This window comes from Balaenoptera musculus, chromosome 4 (genome assembly GCF_009873245.2).
Source record: "Balaenoptera musculus isolate JJ_BM4_2016_0621 chromosome 4, mBalMus1.pri.v3, whole genome shotgun sequence".
NCBI classification, from domain to species: domain Eukaryota; kingdom Metazoa; phylum Chordata; class Mammalia; order Artiodactyla; family Balaenopteridae; genus Balaenoptera; species Balaenoptera musculus.
The window spans coordinates 500,990-517,551 of NC_045788.1; the positions used below are offsets into that span (position 1 = coordinate 500,990).

Genomic DNA, 16,562 nt, shown 5'->3' on the forward strand with positions numbered 1-16,562 from the left:
TCCTCTCATTATATCTTAACATTCATAGATATTCTTTATTACAACTCTGTGGCAATGTAGGAACCTTAAGTGCATTCCAAACCCTCAAAGACACTTGCTGATAGCCAATGATGTTTTCACTGTGTGTAATATTATGTTGTTCTGTTTCTTTGAAGACTGGGGAGCAGTTTATCAGGAGAGGCCTATTAGGGACACTGCACGGGTATATGGAGATGTGAGCCCTAATCCCCAAGCCTGGAGGGATTTCAATGTCAACACCTGAGAAATCAGTGGATGAGATCATCTCTAGGACTCTTCCATTCCTGACATTCTAGGAGTTCACCTATCTCTAGTAACGTGAACATTTAATTAAGCAGAATTTTCCACTCTCCAGCTGTGCCAGACAAATGAGAGAACTCAATGCATGAACCGATAAGAAAAACCTACCCACACCCCAGGCTGCCTTACGCTGGTGGATGTCAGAACAAGAATTATTGTGGGTAATCAAAGAAGGACATAAAAAAGAACAACACGTACATGGCAGACTTTGTATATCAGTGCCTTACGATTTGCCAATGCGTTCTTGAAAGTTAAATCTTCCATTACATAACTTTTCATCACTTTCTGAAAACTGTTTGAGTCGGGTTGGCATGTTTTATGATTTGCCTTGCTTCAGAGATAAGCACTTTGTCAACGATTAGATTAAAATTCTCAGGTACTTTTTTCATTTAAAAGGTTGAGGTTAGGGAGGGGTAAATTGGGAGTCTGAGACTGGCAGATACACACTACTATATATAAAACAGATAACCAACAAGGACCTACTGTATGCACAGGAGACTGTATTCAATATTCTGTAATAACCCAAAAGGGAAAAGAATCTGAAAAAGAATAGATACATGTATATGTATAACTGAACCACTTTGCTGTACACCTGAAACTAACACAGCATTGTAACTCAACTATATTCCAATAAAAAATTTTTAAAAAATACCTGAGGGTAACTTTCTCAAGTTTCCCACCGGACATTGAGAACTACTGAGATATTTATCTCTGCGATATATATTGATACTATGTGAAAACAGCTGCTGAGATAACCATTATTATTCAACAGCTGCAGATGTTTCAACCCATGTTAAATCCTGGGAAGAGGCTCAGAGACCACTGGCCTCCAGTCTAGGACTGTCTGAGACTGGGAATGAGTCCCTGCCCTGTCGCCTCTGCTGGCTGCATTGATGCTGTGATAGCCTTTTGGTGGCCATCTCTGACTGACCAAGATCATACAGAAGGCAGTCGCTAAGCCTGGGCAAGATAAGCTTTGACAGATCTATGAAGGCCTGTGAATAGTGAACCCATTCCTCTGGCAGATGCAAAAGAGAAATAAAAGTATTTCCTGCATATATATGTGGAAGCTAGAAAAATGGTACAGATGAACCGGTTTGCAGGGCAGAAATTGAGACACAGATGTAGAGAACAAACGTATGGACACCAAGGGGGGAAAGCGGTGAAGGGCGGTGGTGGTGTGATGAATTGGGAGATTGGGATTGACATGTATTCACTAATATGTATAAAATAGATAACTAACAAGAACCTGCTGTATAAAAAAAATAAATTAAAAAAAAAAAGTATTTCCTGCATACCAAACAAGCTTCCAAGACATTAACCAAGCTCCTCAGAAAAAGCTTCACGATGTAATTCCCTTAGTTTAAGCTGAATTCTGGGAAGAAATTTGGTTTGGAAAGAGTGTCCATTCATTCAACGAACTCCAGACATTTAATGATAGAAAGTAAATTTTCTGACTTGATCTGAGTTACTCCCAAGCCTGTACATTGTAAAACTGTGTAACTCACATCTCTCCTTTTTTTCTCAATGCATTTTGTTGAGTATAAAGAATAGATGCTTATATATATATAACTGAATCACTTTGCTGTACACCTGAAATGAACACAACATTGTTAATCCACTAAACTCCAATATAAAATAAAAATTTTAAAAATAAATAAATAAAGGTTGAAGTTAAAAGAGTGATGCCAAAGGAGAGAGCTGAGCAAAGAAGCTGTTATGTAGAATATTTAGAAGGGAAGATGCCATGTGCCTCAGATAATAGTTCGTTTCAAAAACCTTACAGCCCTAAAATAAGTTGCTCTCCATGTAACGTTAACATGTGCAAGGGTTTGGAAATTAAGGAGCGTGTTGGGATCAAAGCCAGGGTGTGCACATTGGGCCTTTTTCTATATAGCCAGCCGTGAGCTTCAGGAAGATCTTTCCACTCCCTGACATCATTCCTACAGGCTGATGGGAAGAGTATTTCCTTTCAGTTTTGGCCCTGAAGGGGTCCTGTAGCCTGTTATTTGTTTAAAAAAAAAAAAAAGAATTAATTTTCTCCTCCAACGGCTTATATATTCCAATTCATGGCAATTTAAAGCATTAGGTTTTTTTAAGCACTTGCACTTATGGCACTGTTAACTGGAAACATACAGGCAGGGAAAGGGATTAACCTAGGATGTGCTTTTAACTCTACGTATGTGGAGAATTACAAACTAAAATGTGGGAGTTGAACTTGGCCACATCTGGACAAGACCAGGACTCTACATCAACACATTTCAGAGGTTTTTTTCCCCTTGACAGGTACTTTCACTCGACTAATATAATTGGGCAGTAGGAAAATAAGCTCTTATTCCTGAGAGTATACAGATTATTTTGGAAGAAGCAACCTGAAATGGATTATGTGATTTATGAAAGCTTTTCTAAAATGAATGTGATTCACACACTCAGATAAACACAATTAATTTATTGACTGTTTTAAAAGGTTATCTTAGCAAAGCCTTGATTTTTCTATTCTTTAGGGAGAAAAAAAAAAGCGTATTCTGTTAGGCATCTTTCTATGGTAATACTCACAGAGATATATTATAAGGTTGTCCTCCAGGGGGTGTTAAATCTTCAGCAAAGCTCCAGTGTTGCTGCAAGGCGTTCAAATCCAGTTAGCACAGGCAGATAATGTGGCTTCCTTCTCACGGGGATGCAGGAGTTCTAGGGCCCGCATCCTGAATTTCACATCTCAGGCTTCTACACGAGACCTCATACTTTTCAGTAAGGCTAACGCGGGCATGAAAAGCCGGTGGCCGTGAGGTGTGTGCCATGAGCCCAGCCATACTCTTCTGAATGTCAGACGGCAAATCTTGGGCTGGCTTATCCACAGGGTTCACCCTGCTAAACTTTGCAAGACACTATTGTTACGGATAGAAACCATGGTGCTTTCCAAGGGCAGAAATGTGATTCCTGAAGGCCCAAAGATAACCTCATATGAGCTGGAGAAGGCTATGTCCGTCAGAATGGCAAAGGATCCTTCCTTCCTACTTAATCCCCTCAAAGGGCTATTTTTGCTGTTATTTCTTAATGAAACCATCCCTTGGGAGTCTGCAAACCTCTAGGTCTGGCGAACCAGCAACTTGAAGTAGTAAAAGTCTACAACGGCAAAGCATACAGTATAGCAGCTAAGAGGTCCATTGGTTCTGGAGTTGACTGACTGGGTTTCAATATCTGCAGTACTACTTACAAGCTTATAATACTTCTCTAGGATCCTGAATTAACTACTTAAACTCCTGCGTCTCTGATTCGTCATTCACAGAAGACTATCTCATAGGGTAATGGTAGGATTAACCAAGACAACCCAAAGAAAGTGCTTGGTGTAAGTGTTCCATAAACAGTATTAGTTACTTTTATTCCTGAGTCTGGGGTCGAGTTCCCATGATGTGGCTCCAGTCCTGTCTCTCGCTTCCTGTTACATAGACCCCTTCGTCCCCCACACCTCCCTACTTTTATCCCTGTGTTCTGCTTCCTTTACCTTCCTCACCTACAGCATCTGATGAGATCCCACCCAAGTCTCAAGGATGACCTTTAACTGCAGCTTAAACCCGAAGAAACACAATTCCCTCCTCCGAGGACCAAATGAGCTTTCTCCTATCTCTGAACAATGTCAGGGACAGACTATCTTGATACACAGGTGTTTGCATTTGTCAAATATATGGAACTGTACGCTTAACATGGGTGCATTTTTTTAATATGTAAATTATACCTCTATCAGCCAACCCAGTCAGAACATAATGAGAAGACCTCAGTCTTTGGAGTCAGGGAGACTTGGTTCAAGTTCGAGTTCTGATACTTTCTACTTGGCAGGTCACTGGACTTCTTTCACGCACGGCTTCCTCCTCTGCAGATGGGGTGGTTGTCACTTTCTCCCCTGGGAGTCAGGGTTTGGAGTCATCGTATACAAATGCCTCGCACCATGCTTGCACACAGTTGATGCTACGTGATTATTAAGACCTTCCTTTTCGGCATGGCTATTTCTATGTTGGTCACACACCTCTGTCCACCAGAAGGTAATCCTGAGGACAGAATATGTGCTCCTTTTTTTTTCCCATGTGTCTAGCATAGAGTAGAAGTAGTGTGTTTTGCTAAATACACCGACTTTTAGGTAGCAAACACCTAGAGACAGCCCAACTTACGCCTCTGCAGGTTGCCACGCTATGTATTATCACTTAAGTTTGCTAAGGCTTAGTATTTTGAAGTCTGACATATTTTCCTTGGCTGATAGCTCAGCTATGGCGCCCCAGTGTACAGTAGAACTTAATAACATCTCTCACTGTGATCATTCTTTAGGTTCACAAGAGTTGTCTGTTTCTCTTTAAAGCAATGGAATGACTGTCCTGTTTTCTGGACCAATAAGTCACTCTGTTTTTCATGGTTCAAAGTTAGGCTTTTATTTGGTTTCAAATTAAAAAAATAAATTTCATTATTAAATACTGAGATGGATAGAACTAAGGTTCAGAGAAGTAGCTGACTCAGGAATATACCACCAGGAGTACAACGGAGGGGTGGATCACCTAAACGAAAATGATTTGTTATGCTGTCATGTTTGTTAAAAGTTCAACAGTGGCATGATTCAAAAGAAACTGAGATACAAAGTTTCAAATGTTTACAATGGATGAGAGAAGTAAACCACTTATTCTACTGCAATCCCAAACGGATTTCTTTTTCCATGCCAGTCAGTTCGGACACTACACCACTGTACTAATATCGTCGGGTTCGTCGGCTTTCTTTTGCCTGCTTGGCAGGGATTTCAAGTATTCAAGGTGTCTTCGCGCATCTTCCTGATTTTGCCTCACATAATACACCACATACGAGATCACCATGGTGAACCAGCCAAACATGGTGACCAGCATGGCATAATCAGTCGTTTTTTTAGGGAGGTTACAAAGGTCAGCGTCATTGGCAGCGTTGAGGAACGGTCTCCCGGCGTGTTCATCCAGCACGGAGGTCTTGCAGATCACATTGTGGGCTGTCTCGTGATTGGACACCATGCCCCTCAGAACTTGCTGGAGCGTACAGTCGCAGTGCCAGGGGTTGTTGGCAATCCTGGCCCTGGCCTTCAGGTTATTGAAAGCGTTTTTGTGCACGCTCTGAATCCGGTTGTCAGACAAGTCCAGAGTCTGCAGAGTTTCAGCGACTCCTTTGAAGGCATGCTCATCGATAAACTCAATGCCATTTTTGGACAGGTTGAGAACCCTTAGTTGATGGAGGTCCTTAAAAATCTCATTGGGGATGGATGTGATCTGATTGGAGTCCAGATACAGTAAGACTGTTTCAGGAGGAAGATCTCTAGGTATTTCCTTGAGATTTGCATTGCTACAGGTGACATTTAAACCCCCAGAGGAAGAACAAAGACAGCCCTTGGGACACATACTGGCGGAATGAAAGCACAGTATCATAAGAACAAAACTTTGTAGGAGGAGACACATGGAGAGGGAACGAGTTAACCACAGGTCCACCAGATTCATGCTGGGATGTCAGCATAATCACAAGCCCATTCTTCATTTATTCCAACAAGCAAGTGTGGTAACGCTTCCAGCCCTGTCCACACTGTTGATTTCCTTCTTGCGTGGTTCAAAGGGCTGCAGCTAATACACGTATCTCTTCATTATTCCGGTCCATGCTTGGGTACCTAAAGGAAAGGAAAGCAGATGCAATTAGCTCTTTTGCAAAGGGAGGTACATTGCAATTGAAAATGCTCTCAGGCATCTGGCATTTTATGTGGGCAGGAGAGTTGGTTATGCAGGTAATTTCCATCAACACCACTGGGAGTTATCTGTGTAATGGGGTCTCCTGCTCAAATCCCAGGTCCTGGGGGAAAGGACTGTCAATAAATGACATTTCCAAATGATGTTGACTTGTTGTTCATTGCACAGAATTAGAGCAGACAGTCCAGATTTCTCTCATTTCTACTGGCCTTCACCACATCCTGAACCCTTTGTAAATTTTACAGCAATAAGATGTAATTACCCCTTTGCTTCTTCCTACAGTAACAGAGGCATCAAGGCAACTGAGCCCTTCACTTGGACAGCAGTGAGAAATCATACTGATATTTTACAGTTAATGACCATAGATAACAATATTTTTCATGGCTTTTGAATGGATGCCCAATTTGGACTATTTTCTCTAAAGAAATCTCTTACTTGAACTATGGAACGTATAAGTGCATTCCATCCTTCACAACAAAATGTTGCTAAGGACCTACAGCATGGAATCTCCAAAAGAGTTGCCTCCTTTGTGACCTCTTAAGATTACATTTTACCCGGAAGGATGTCCTTAATTGAATTTCCAAAGGATTCTCTCTTTGTTTTCTAAACAATGTATCCCTTCTCCAATAGATCTTTAAATATGACACACACCTCCAAGCCTTTTTTTTTTTTAGTATAAAAAGAGAATTAAGAAATACTAGCCTCTTATATGTAAGTCAAATCATTATGCTGTGCACCATAAACTTATACAGTGCTGTATGCAAATTATATGTCAATGAAACTGGAAAAAAATGATGTAATTAGCAGCCAAAGAAATGCAACTATAAAATGAGATATGAATGTTTTTCTTCTATCAATGTAATTTTTGCAAATACCATCCATACGCTTATAAAAATAGTATAATATAGCATCCTCATTAACACATCTTTTGAGAATACGTTTTGGAAAGAAATTTGGCAATATCTATTGAGAACATTAAATTTTATATACATATACATCTCTCTCTCTCTATATATATATATCTTTTGAAATTGTAATTTTCTTTCAAGTAATCTGTTCTAGGGAAATGTTCTAAAATTAAACAAAAATTTACCCCCCCCAAAAAAAGAAATACTAGGCTCTAAGACTTCCTCAATAGCCTATTTTTCTTTCTAATCATATATATATATATATATATATATATATATATATATATATATATATATATACACACACATGTATTAGTGTTGGGAAAAGGCCAAAAGTAATTGGAAAACTTTAGTGATATGAGCAAGGTTATGAACTTACCCCAAAATGGAGATGAGACATAAGTGAACATTCAAAACTACTCTCTCATGTAAAGAGGACAGGCATCCTCACAGGTTAGGCAAGTGGATCTTGGACAGATTATGTGACTTGTCCAAGGTCAAATAGCTTGCAGGTGGTAGAGACAGGAATCAGGCCAAAGACTTTGTTCTGACTCATTAATCTCACAAGTCTTTCCACTCCCCCTACAGCTCTTTCCCAATCCCATCTGCTCCACGAGGGCAAACAGAATCCAGGGATTGCTGTAACTTCTGATGCTGTTACGTTGCTACTCCATCCCTCATTAAGGACCCCATCGGGTCCCAGGGAGGGGGCCCTCTGCCTTGTGGAGGGGATCCATGCCTGACTTCCGAGGATTCTCTCTCAGGATCTGAGAAACAAGGAGAACATTCATTCCCCTTACAGCAGTGAGCAACAAATGACTCTCTGCAAACTTGTCTTTTCTAAAGATCCCAGATGGATAAATACAGAGGGAAATGACTCCAAATGTTACCAAACTCACAGAAAGGAAGATTAATGTGAGCTGAAAACATAATGAACTGGGTTGTTCATCATGGAAAAAATAAGATTAGCAACAGCAGAATGCAATGAATGTGCTTTTGGAATCCTGAGTCCCTCCAATGCCAGAGATGCTAGAGATGAACCCCTAGGCGTACTAAGCCGTGTGTCAACAGCTCATTTCATCTGCAGTGGAAGTTTACCTCCCTTCCATGTTTTCCTTCCTTCAAAACTTCATCGCATGGCATTTGGGGACTGTAGTAATTGTCTAGATGGGAGAGAAAAAGCACGAACAGGTGTGGAGGGGAGGACACTCAGAGAAGAAAGAGTGTGGCAGTAGGACAAGGCAAATGTGGCTGTGAGCAGCACATGAGAAGGACACAGGAGATGGGAGAAATGAGTGTGATTAGAGAAAACAAAGGGAGTCCCTGTCATCAAGCGACTTCCATCACCTGAGCATGTGCGACCTGAGTATGTGCTGAAAGAAGGAAAGCCTTCTCTGGAGGGCATTCCACATCTCTCCAGAGACAGATTCCAAGTCTATCTGGAGGAAAGTGTTCTCTAATTTAGACTCTAAGTTCTGTGAGGGCAGGGACTTGTTTCTACCTTGTGTAGAGACAATAGTAAACAATTAAGAAGTGAAAAGTACACTGGGTTTGTATTTCAGCTCTAATCCTGATGAGCATTATGCTATCTAAACCTCACTCCCCTTCTCTTCATATAGAGATTATAAAAGCATCTAATAACAATGTTGACTTGAGCATTATATGAGATAATCCGTGTAAAGCATTTAACACAATGCCTGATAGATAGTAAGTGCACAATACTTGTTAGCTAGAGTTATTATTATTATTCCAGGAACATTCTGAACTCCTAGCATTGTGCCTGGCCTGTATGAAGGGCTAAATAAATATCCATTGTATGAATGAACCAATGAAGTATTGAGCAATCTAGCTGTGGTTTTTCTTCCCTACGGTGATTATTTTTATTACTTCGAACATAAGCACTGCCTCATCAAATGTCTGTTGGTTTTACATGTCAAAATGGTGGCCTTTGGAAAAATCACAAATGCACACTCTTATTTGAAGAATAGAACTTTTTCCCAGTACACGTCTCTAGACTTAATCTATTGTTTCTCCAGAATGATCAGTCCAATGGTCATGGTCACAGACAAGAAATGGTGCAAAGTTTCTTGAGATGAAATCCTTCATGCCCCACATGGTCCACCTGAACACCGGATGGAATGCCTATTGGGTGTACAAATACCGATTATTCCTTGCATTCAAAGAGTTTGGACTCAAACTATTTCATTTTCTCTCTATGATTCATAAAAAGGGAATAAAATCTTCTGAGATTGGCTGGATCACTGGGTTGCCATGACAGCCTCTAGAGCCTCCACTCTCATCCAGTATAAAGTGACAAAAGATGCAGGATGTACAGAGCTGAGCCCTTAGATGCCCAAATACATCGAATCAAGGTTATCTTCAGCAGGAAGGACAGAAGAGCTGCCTCTCCACTCTATTGTGCTGAATTACTATTTTCCAAAGGGATTATCAGCTTGGCATTGCCTTAAAGTACTGGAAAGGTAAACAGTGATTCCTAGGAAAGGAAGCCGTGGGGAGGTGTGCCTCAGAGTAAAACACCGGGCATTCTGCAGACATCAGTGATCATCCAGCAGAGGACAGAGCTAAGGAGAAGCTACCCACAAACCCAAAGTAGCAAACAAGCCATACTGCTGGTGGAAAAGATGCCGCCTTGCTAACTTCAGAATGAGCGGGTGGAACACAGTGAAGGCTTGGGGTCACACTCGTGATGCAACAGTGGTGACAGCAATTCCCGCCTGCCCTCCTGAAAAGGAAGAAGACCCACCAAAAGGACAGCCCAAATTAAACAGCATCTTTCCTACCTCCTGACTCCCCCTTCAAATTTCTCAACTCATTATACTGCCCTATCCTCATACCGTCATTCCTTTCAAATATGTTTGGGGCAACCAGGAAGCTACAGGATTTCTGGATGTGCTGTTCAGGTCTGAGCTGTGCCTCCAAAGAGGGCCATTTTATCCCTATATCCATGTCTTGCTCCCATTTCCCTGTCACACGAGTTTCAGAGCTACAGCAATTAATGCTGGGATTGGGTGTCAACCACCAAATATTGTTTCCAGAAGAAAAAAAAAATGCACTTGGCAGCCTGCCTGAGAAGACTATTCTTTCAGTGCTGATTAAAAACTCTGTCTTGGGCTTCCCCGGGGCTGCAGTGGTTGAGAATCCGCCTGCCAATGCAGGGCACACGGGTTCGAGCCCTGGTCCGGGAAGATCCCACATGCCGCGGAGCAACTAGGCCCGTGAGCCACAACTACTGAGTCTGCGCGTCTGGAGCCTGTGCTCCGCAACAAGAGAGGCCGCGACAGTGAGAGGCCCGCGCACCGCGATGAAGAGTGGCCCCCGCTCGTCACAACTAGAGAAAGCCCTCGCACAGAAACGAAGACCCAACACAGCCATAAATAAATAAATAAATAATTAATTTAAAAAAAAAAAACCCAACTCTGTCTTGTTTCCTGTTTCTTTCTTCTCATCATTAGGGGATACCCAGGGACACTCAGGGTTTCATGAACTCTTCAGAGATAGCTATATGCCTTGATTCAGAGAGGAATACCAGACACACCAATTTCTTCCAATTAGCTTCCATGCAACTCTGCTACCAAACAGAAGGATTTGATTAAAAGGCCAAAAATAGAAAAACAGGAAGGTATTTCAATTTAGGACATAAAATTCAAACCAATAAAAAACCATAAAAGTAAGTACTTAAAATTAAAATTTCAGTATGGCAAATATACAAAGTGAAATGATCAATGATAAAATAAAAGGCTGATTTCTCTAATATACAAGAAGGTTTTCCCAGAGGCATAAGAAATGGATCCAACAGAAAAATGGACAGAAAAACAAGATATACAAATGGACAATAAATTATATGGCCAAAACCAGGAGATATTTTGCAAGATTCATGGCCTTTTTACTTTACTTCCTCACCTCCTCCCGCTCTCTGTTCTATAAAAGAAACTGGCATCCAGACCCCGATAAGATGGTACTCTAGGACACTGATAAGATGGTACTCTAGGACACTGATAAGATGGTACTCTAGGACACTAGTCCGCCATCTTCTTGGATGCCCAGCTTTCCGAATACAGTCGCTATTCCTTGCATCAACACCGCGTCTCCTGATTTATTGGCCTGTTGCGCGGCAAGCAGAACGAGCTTGGACTCGGTAACATCTATCATCAAAAGATTCCACCGGGGCTTCAAACTGGGCATCCCTAAAAGCAAAATCATTTTCACCCTTCCACCCCACCCAACGACCTCTCTTCTACCACAAACCATATCCCGTATATAGAAAAGCACTAAAATCCTTAACTTGAGATGTCTGGTTTTTGTTTGTTTGTTTGCTTGTGACTACAGTAATCTTTTGATTGACTACCTAGGGTTTTTTTGTTCGTTTTTTGTTCTTTTTCAGCAAAAACTCCTATGTATCTGGGCTCCTCCCTTACCTCTTCTGAGCAGTCCCTCAGAGCTACCTGAGAGGCTGTCTCTCCTGGGCTATAGTCCTCATAATGTCCCCGAATAAAACTTAACTGGAAACTTTTAGGTTGTGGGGTTTTTTTTTCCAGTTGACACTAACAAATAAACAGCACCTTTTTTTTGAACCCAGCATCTATCCCTCTCTGGGTACTAACAAAGACTAAAGATAAGATTATATCTTGGCTAACATCTGTATTTATTATTCAACATGCTGCAAGTTTATAGGAAGGCTGAGTGGGAACCCATCTGTCTCAGTTTCCTTCTGCTTCTCTGTTATTATTTCTCAGTAAGTGCCTAGGCATTTACAGCCATGAGAGCTTTGCAAACTCTTAACACATAATCTACATAAATGTAGGGTCCCAAAGATGCTCCAGGGTCCAGAGGCAACTTGAAAGCTGCTTTTAGAAAGCACTAACTTATGCTGTATTCAGTTGTACTTCTGAGTGGGGTGAACGATTGTTATCATTTTTTAAAAACTTATCCTACTTAACCCTAGCCAATGACTCGGTGGCAAAAGTATAGGATTCAGATCCAAACCCAAGGTCCAGAAACTGGCTTCAAAGTCCAGCTTCCTTGAATTCTAGGAATTTACTGAATCACTTACACACCCATGCCTTAGTTGCCTTAGGACTATCACCAATAATATCCACCTCACTGGTCTCATAATTATAAGGATAAAATAAAATAAATATGTGTGAAATGTGCTTCAGAAAATGTCAGTGACTGTTCAAAGATTATGCTCTATTATGAGTTTTAGTATTTAGTTGTTTTTCTCAAATATCAATCATCATTTTTTCCAGAGCCTCACATTTATTTTTCTTAAGCATAATCAACTGTGAAATAGTTCTCACATCGCTTATATAGCTGTCAATGAAAAAAGGTTGCTGCCGTATCAGTAAACAAAGGATGCTGCAGCCATCACATTACAGCCGCCAGGTGAGCCCTGAGGGAACTCAGGATAGAAACTGGATGCCTTCCATCAGGCCACCAGCTGCTGCAGACACTCTCTCCCCCCCGCCCCCCCCCCCACACACTGTGCACCCTGAAAAGACTCAGGATGTGAACACACAGGATACCGGTCCCAGAAAACTGAGGTGCATATCAAAGGAATGATTTCAACGAGTCCAGAGTCTTGCATCTTCCCATGCATAGAAAAGCACTAAATTCCTTAACTTGAGATGTCTGGTCTTCTTTAATGAACAGGAATCTTTTGGTGTTTCTTGCAAAAACTCCTATATATCCTGGCTCCCCCACCCCCGACCTCTTCACAGCAGTCCCTCAGAGCGATCTGAAAGGCTGTTTCCCGGGCTTAAGACCTGGGTGTTGTCCGCAAATAAAACATAAATCTCAACTTTTAGGTTGCGCTTTTTTTTTTTTTCAATAGATACAGTATGCCAAAATATATTTAACCTGAATCTAATCAAGAGGAAGCGACCTGACCAATCCAGAACTTGAGACATCTTACAGGGTGACTGGTCAGGATTCTTCAAAGAGTCACTGAAGGGAAAAAAACAAACAAACAACAAACAAAACCAAAATCAAATAAGAACAGGCTGAGGAACGGTTCTAGATTAAAGAAAAAAGAGACGTGACAACTAAAAATGTTACTGAATTAGTTGCCTGAACCCACACTGGGGTCCTAGCCTGGGCTGAGACCCTTTGTCTCGGCCAGGGAGGTTCTTTTTCTGATCAGATTTGCACAGCCAATGACAAAACCAGTGCTGAGACTGGAATAGCGCAAGCTTTATTCAACGGCCAAGAATGGAGAAGCAGGAACTTAGTTCGCAAGTCAACTTCTCCTGTATATTTGGAGACAGCAAATATATAGGAGATTCACAGTAAAGGGAGGGGGTTGGAAAGAGTGGGAAGAATATTTGTGAGTTATCTGAGAACAGGGGTGTGGTTAGGACCTGAGGCAACACTCCTTTTCAGTCCTTATATGGGCTTGTCTGCCTGTTGTCATGACAACTGTCAACTGTCATGGTGCTGGTGGGAGTGTCATTTAGCTCATATAATGAGCATATAATGAGGATCAAGACCCACTGGAAGTCAAATTCTCTGTCATCTTGGGTCCAGCAGGTTCCAACCAGTTCTTGTTTTTTCCTCTTTGCAGCTTCCTCCTTAAACTTAAGTAAGAGTAATTGGTTTCCATTCGAGGAAGGGGCGGGGTATGATTCTGGGGCAACAGCCTTGGTAACAAAGGCGTTGTGAGAGATTGACTTCTGGATTTAAAAAAAAAAGGTTGGAAAAGGGCATTATTGGAACGATTGGGAGAAATTTTGTATAAAAACAATGTCAGCTATTATTGTATCAAATTTAAATTTATTTGGTTTTATCATGATATAAGTAGAAAGGAGAGAGTCCTTGTTCTTAGAAGGTACCAGATTTGGTGGTCAAGAGTCACGACGACTGCAACTTTCACATTGTCCAGCAGAAACAAAACTATATTTATATGTAGAAAGAAAAAGACAAAAGTGGCAAAAGATTAACAATTGGTAAATGGAAAGTGATGGGATGAACTTGTTCATCGTACCGATTTTTCAACTTCTCTTAAAGTTTTGAATTTTTTCAAAGGAAAATTTGGAGGGGAGATTCTATGTTTTAAAAATAAACAACCACAAAAAGAACTTCAAGAGGAGAAGAAACCCCTTCCTGGTAAAGCAGGAGAATCTTAGGAATGCTAATCAGAGTTTGACTTATCTCCTCAGAGATACACAAAATGGAAACCCAAGGTGAAAGGAGCAGCGATTCTTTAAAACTGCATTTCATGAATATCAAGACTAGAAAAAGGAGGGCACACTGACGTAAGACTCATGTGTCAGGTGGACCTAGTTTTAATTGGGCAGCATGGAGATCATGGCTTGGCTCCTTACTAATTAGGTAACCTCTCTATCCCACAGTTTTCTCAAATGAACATGGGGGTAATAATAATAGTTCGTACCACAAAGGGGTTTCATGAGGATTAATTTAGATAACATGTATTGCTCAGCCATAAAAAGGAACAAAATAGTGCCGTTTGCAGAGACGTGGATGGACCTAGAGACTGTCATACAGAGTGAAGCAAGTCAGAAAGAGAAAAACAAATACCATATGGTACCGCTTCTATGTGGAACCTAGAAAAATGGTACAGATTAACTTATTTGCAAAGCAGAAATACAGACACAGTTGTAGAGAACAAACTTACAGATACCAAGGGGGGAAGGGTGGGTGGGATGAATTGGGAGATTGGGATTGACATATATACACTATTAATGCCATGTATAAAAGAGATAACTAATGAGAACCTACTGTATAGCACAGGAAACTCTATTCAGTGCCCTGTGGTGACCTAAATGGGAAGGAAATCCAAAAAGGAGGGGATACATGTATATGTATAACTGATTCACTTTGCTGTACAGCAGGAACTAGAACAACATTGTAAAGCAGCTATACTCCAATAAAAATTAAAAACAAAAAAAACTTAAAGCTTCGGTTGCATGAAAAACTCTCAGCAAGAGTTACTGTTACCACCACTTCTGCTACTACTACTGTTATTGTTATCATTATCATCATTTTATATCTTGTCTTCTCTCTGCTAGGGCAATGTGGAGGCTACAAGTGTTACCCTCCCCTTAATGCAATGAAGGGAATAATTCTGATGGTGGCTAACATTTCTACTATATGCAAGACGGTGAACCAAATGCTTTACTTTAAAAATAAAGAGGAATTTTGCCCCAGGGTGGATCATACCTGGAGTCTCCCCATATCTACTTTGAATAATTTAGATGATGAGATTTGGGACTTTAAAGCTGACGCTATTTAGATGAGATTTTGGATTCTGAATTGATGCTATAATGGGTTGAGACTTTGGGGAATGTTGGAGTAGAATAAATATATTTTGCATGGGTATGAATATAAATCTTTAGGGGCCATAAGGTAGGTTGTAGTTGGCTAAATGATGCCCCCCAAATATCTAGGTCCTAATTCCTAGAACCCATGAATGTTACTTTTAGAAAAAAGAGACTTTGCAGATGGGACTAAGTTAGGGATCTTGAGATGGAGAGATTATCCTGAATAATCTTTGTGACCCTCTAAGTAGGAGGCAGAGGGACAATTGACACAGAAGAGGAGAAGGCATGATGTCTACTGAGTTAGAACTTGGGGTGATGTGGCTACAAGTCAAGGAATGCTGGCCGCCACCAGAAACTGGAAGCATCAAGGAATGGATTCTTCCTTAGAGCCTTTGGAGGAGATATGGGCCTGCCAACAGACTGATTTAGGTCCAGAAAGACTGACTCAAAATTAAGGCCTCCAGAATTATAAGAGACATGTGCTTTTTTTAAACCACAAAGTTTTTGGTAATTTGTTCAACAACCATAGGAAACCAATACAGTAGAGTAAGTGAGAAACAGAACTCGAAGTCCGTTCTATCTGACTCCCCATTACACTGGGTTAAGGACTTTTGCTGCAACTAAGTACCTGGCTTAGCTCTGAGTTTCCAGGTAGCCAGTGGAAGATAAATAATGTCGTTACAAAATGGTAATTATCTAATACAGTGAAGGATGACTGGTTATTGGCAGAGATAAACTTTTTCAAATTTCAGCATTTTTAGAAGGTCCTGTGAAAGGGTCACCATACAGCATAAGGGATAATATCTTTTAAATTTCACCTTATGCTTGAAGCTAAAGAGGCCCCAGTGAATGGAGTTATATGTTAAATCTAACAGCTAATTATAATTTTGTTAGATATTTTGGGGTTTTGTCCCCATTTTTGTTCTCATAAACAATGTGGAATTGAAAAGAATGTTTTGCATCAATGCATTTATCTCTTTTGGATAAATTCCTAGTGGTGAAATTAATAGGGTTAAAGGATTCTCAACTTGTCATCTGAATTCAGTTCATGGTCTACATCATTGAAAGGGCCATTGCATAACATAATGAGCAATGTCTTTAAAATGACCAAAAAAAGTTGGTTACATCTGTCCAATGCGTGTTGCATCTGTGTCTACAGCATCAAAAACAAACCATGCAGAGCCGTCCAGTGGGGAAGGTAGCAGCTCCAGGAGGCTAAGTTGCCTTCTCCTCGTTTAGCCATCATTGATCTTGGTCATAAAGGCACCTAATGAGACCAGTGGCTCAGTCATTTTGCTCCCTGG

The 16,562-nt window shown here is 40.8% G+C and overlaps 1 protein-coding gene across 4 annotated transcripts in view; it reads right to left on the reverse strand.

Moving 5' to 3' along the window:
* Positions 1-4,732: 4,732 nt before the first annotated feature.
* The window catches only part of LRRC3B (leucine rich repeat containing 3B), a 97,537-nt gene continuing 85,707 nt past the window's right edge, over positions 4,733-16,562 (reverse strand). For all 4 annotated transcript variants that reach the window (XM_036849501.1, XM_036849502.1, XM_036849498.1 and 1 more), the window contains one exon: positions 4,733-5,977. In XM_036849501.1, coding sequence (XP_036705396.1) covers positions 5,034-5,813 — 780 coding nt within the window. In that variant the 5' untranslated portion in view covers positions 5,814-5,977 and the 3' untranslated portion in view covers positions 4,733-5,033. The remainder of the gene's footprint in view (positions 5,978-16,562) is intronic.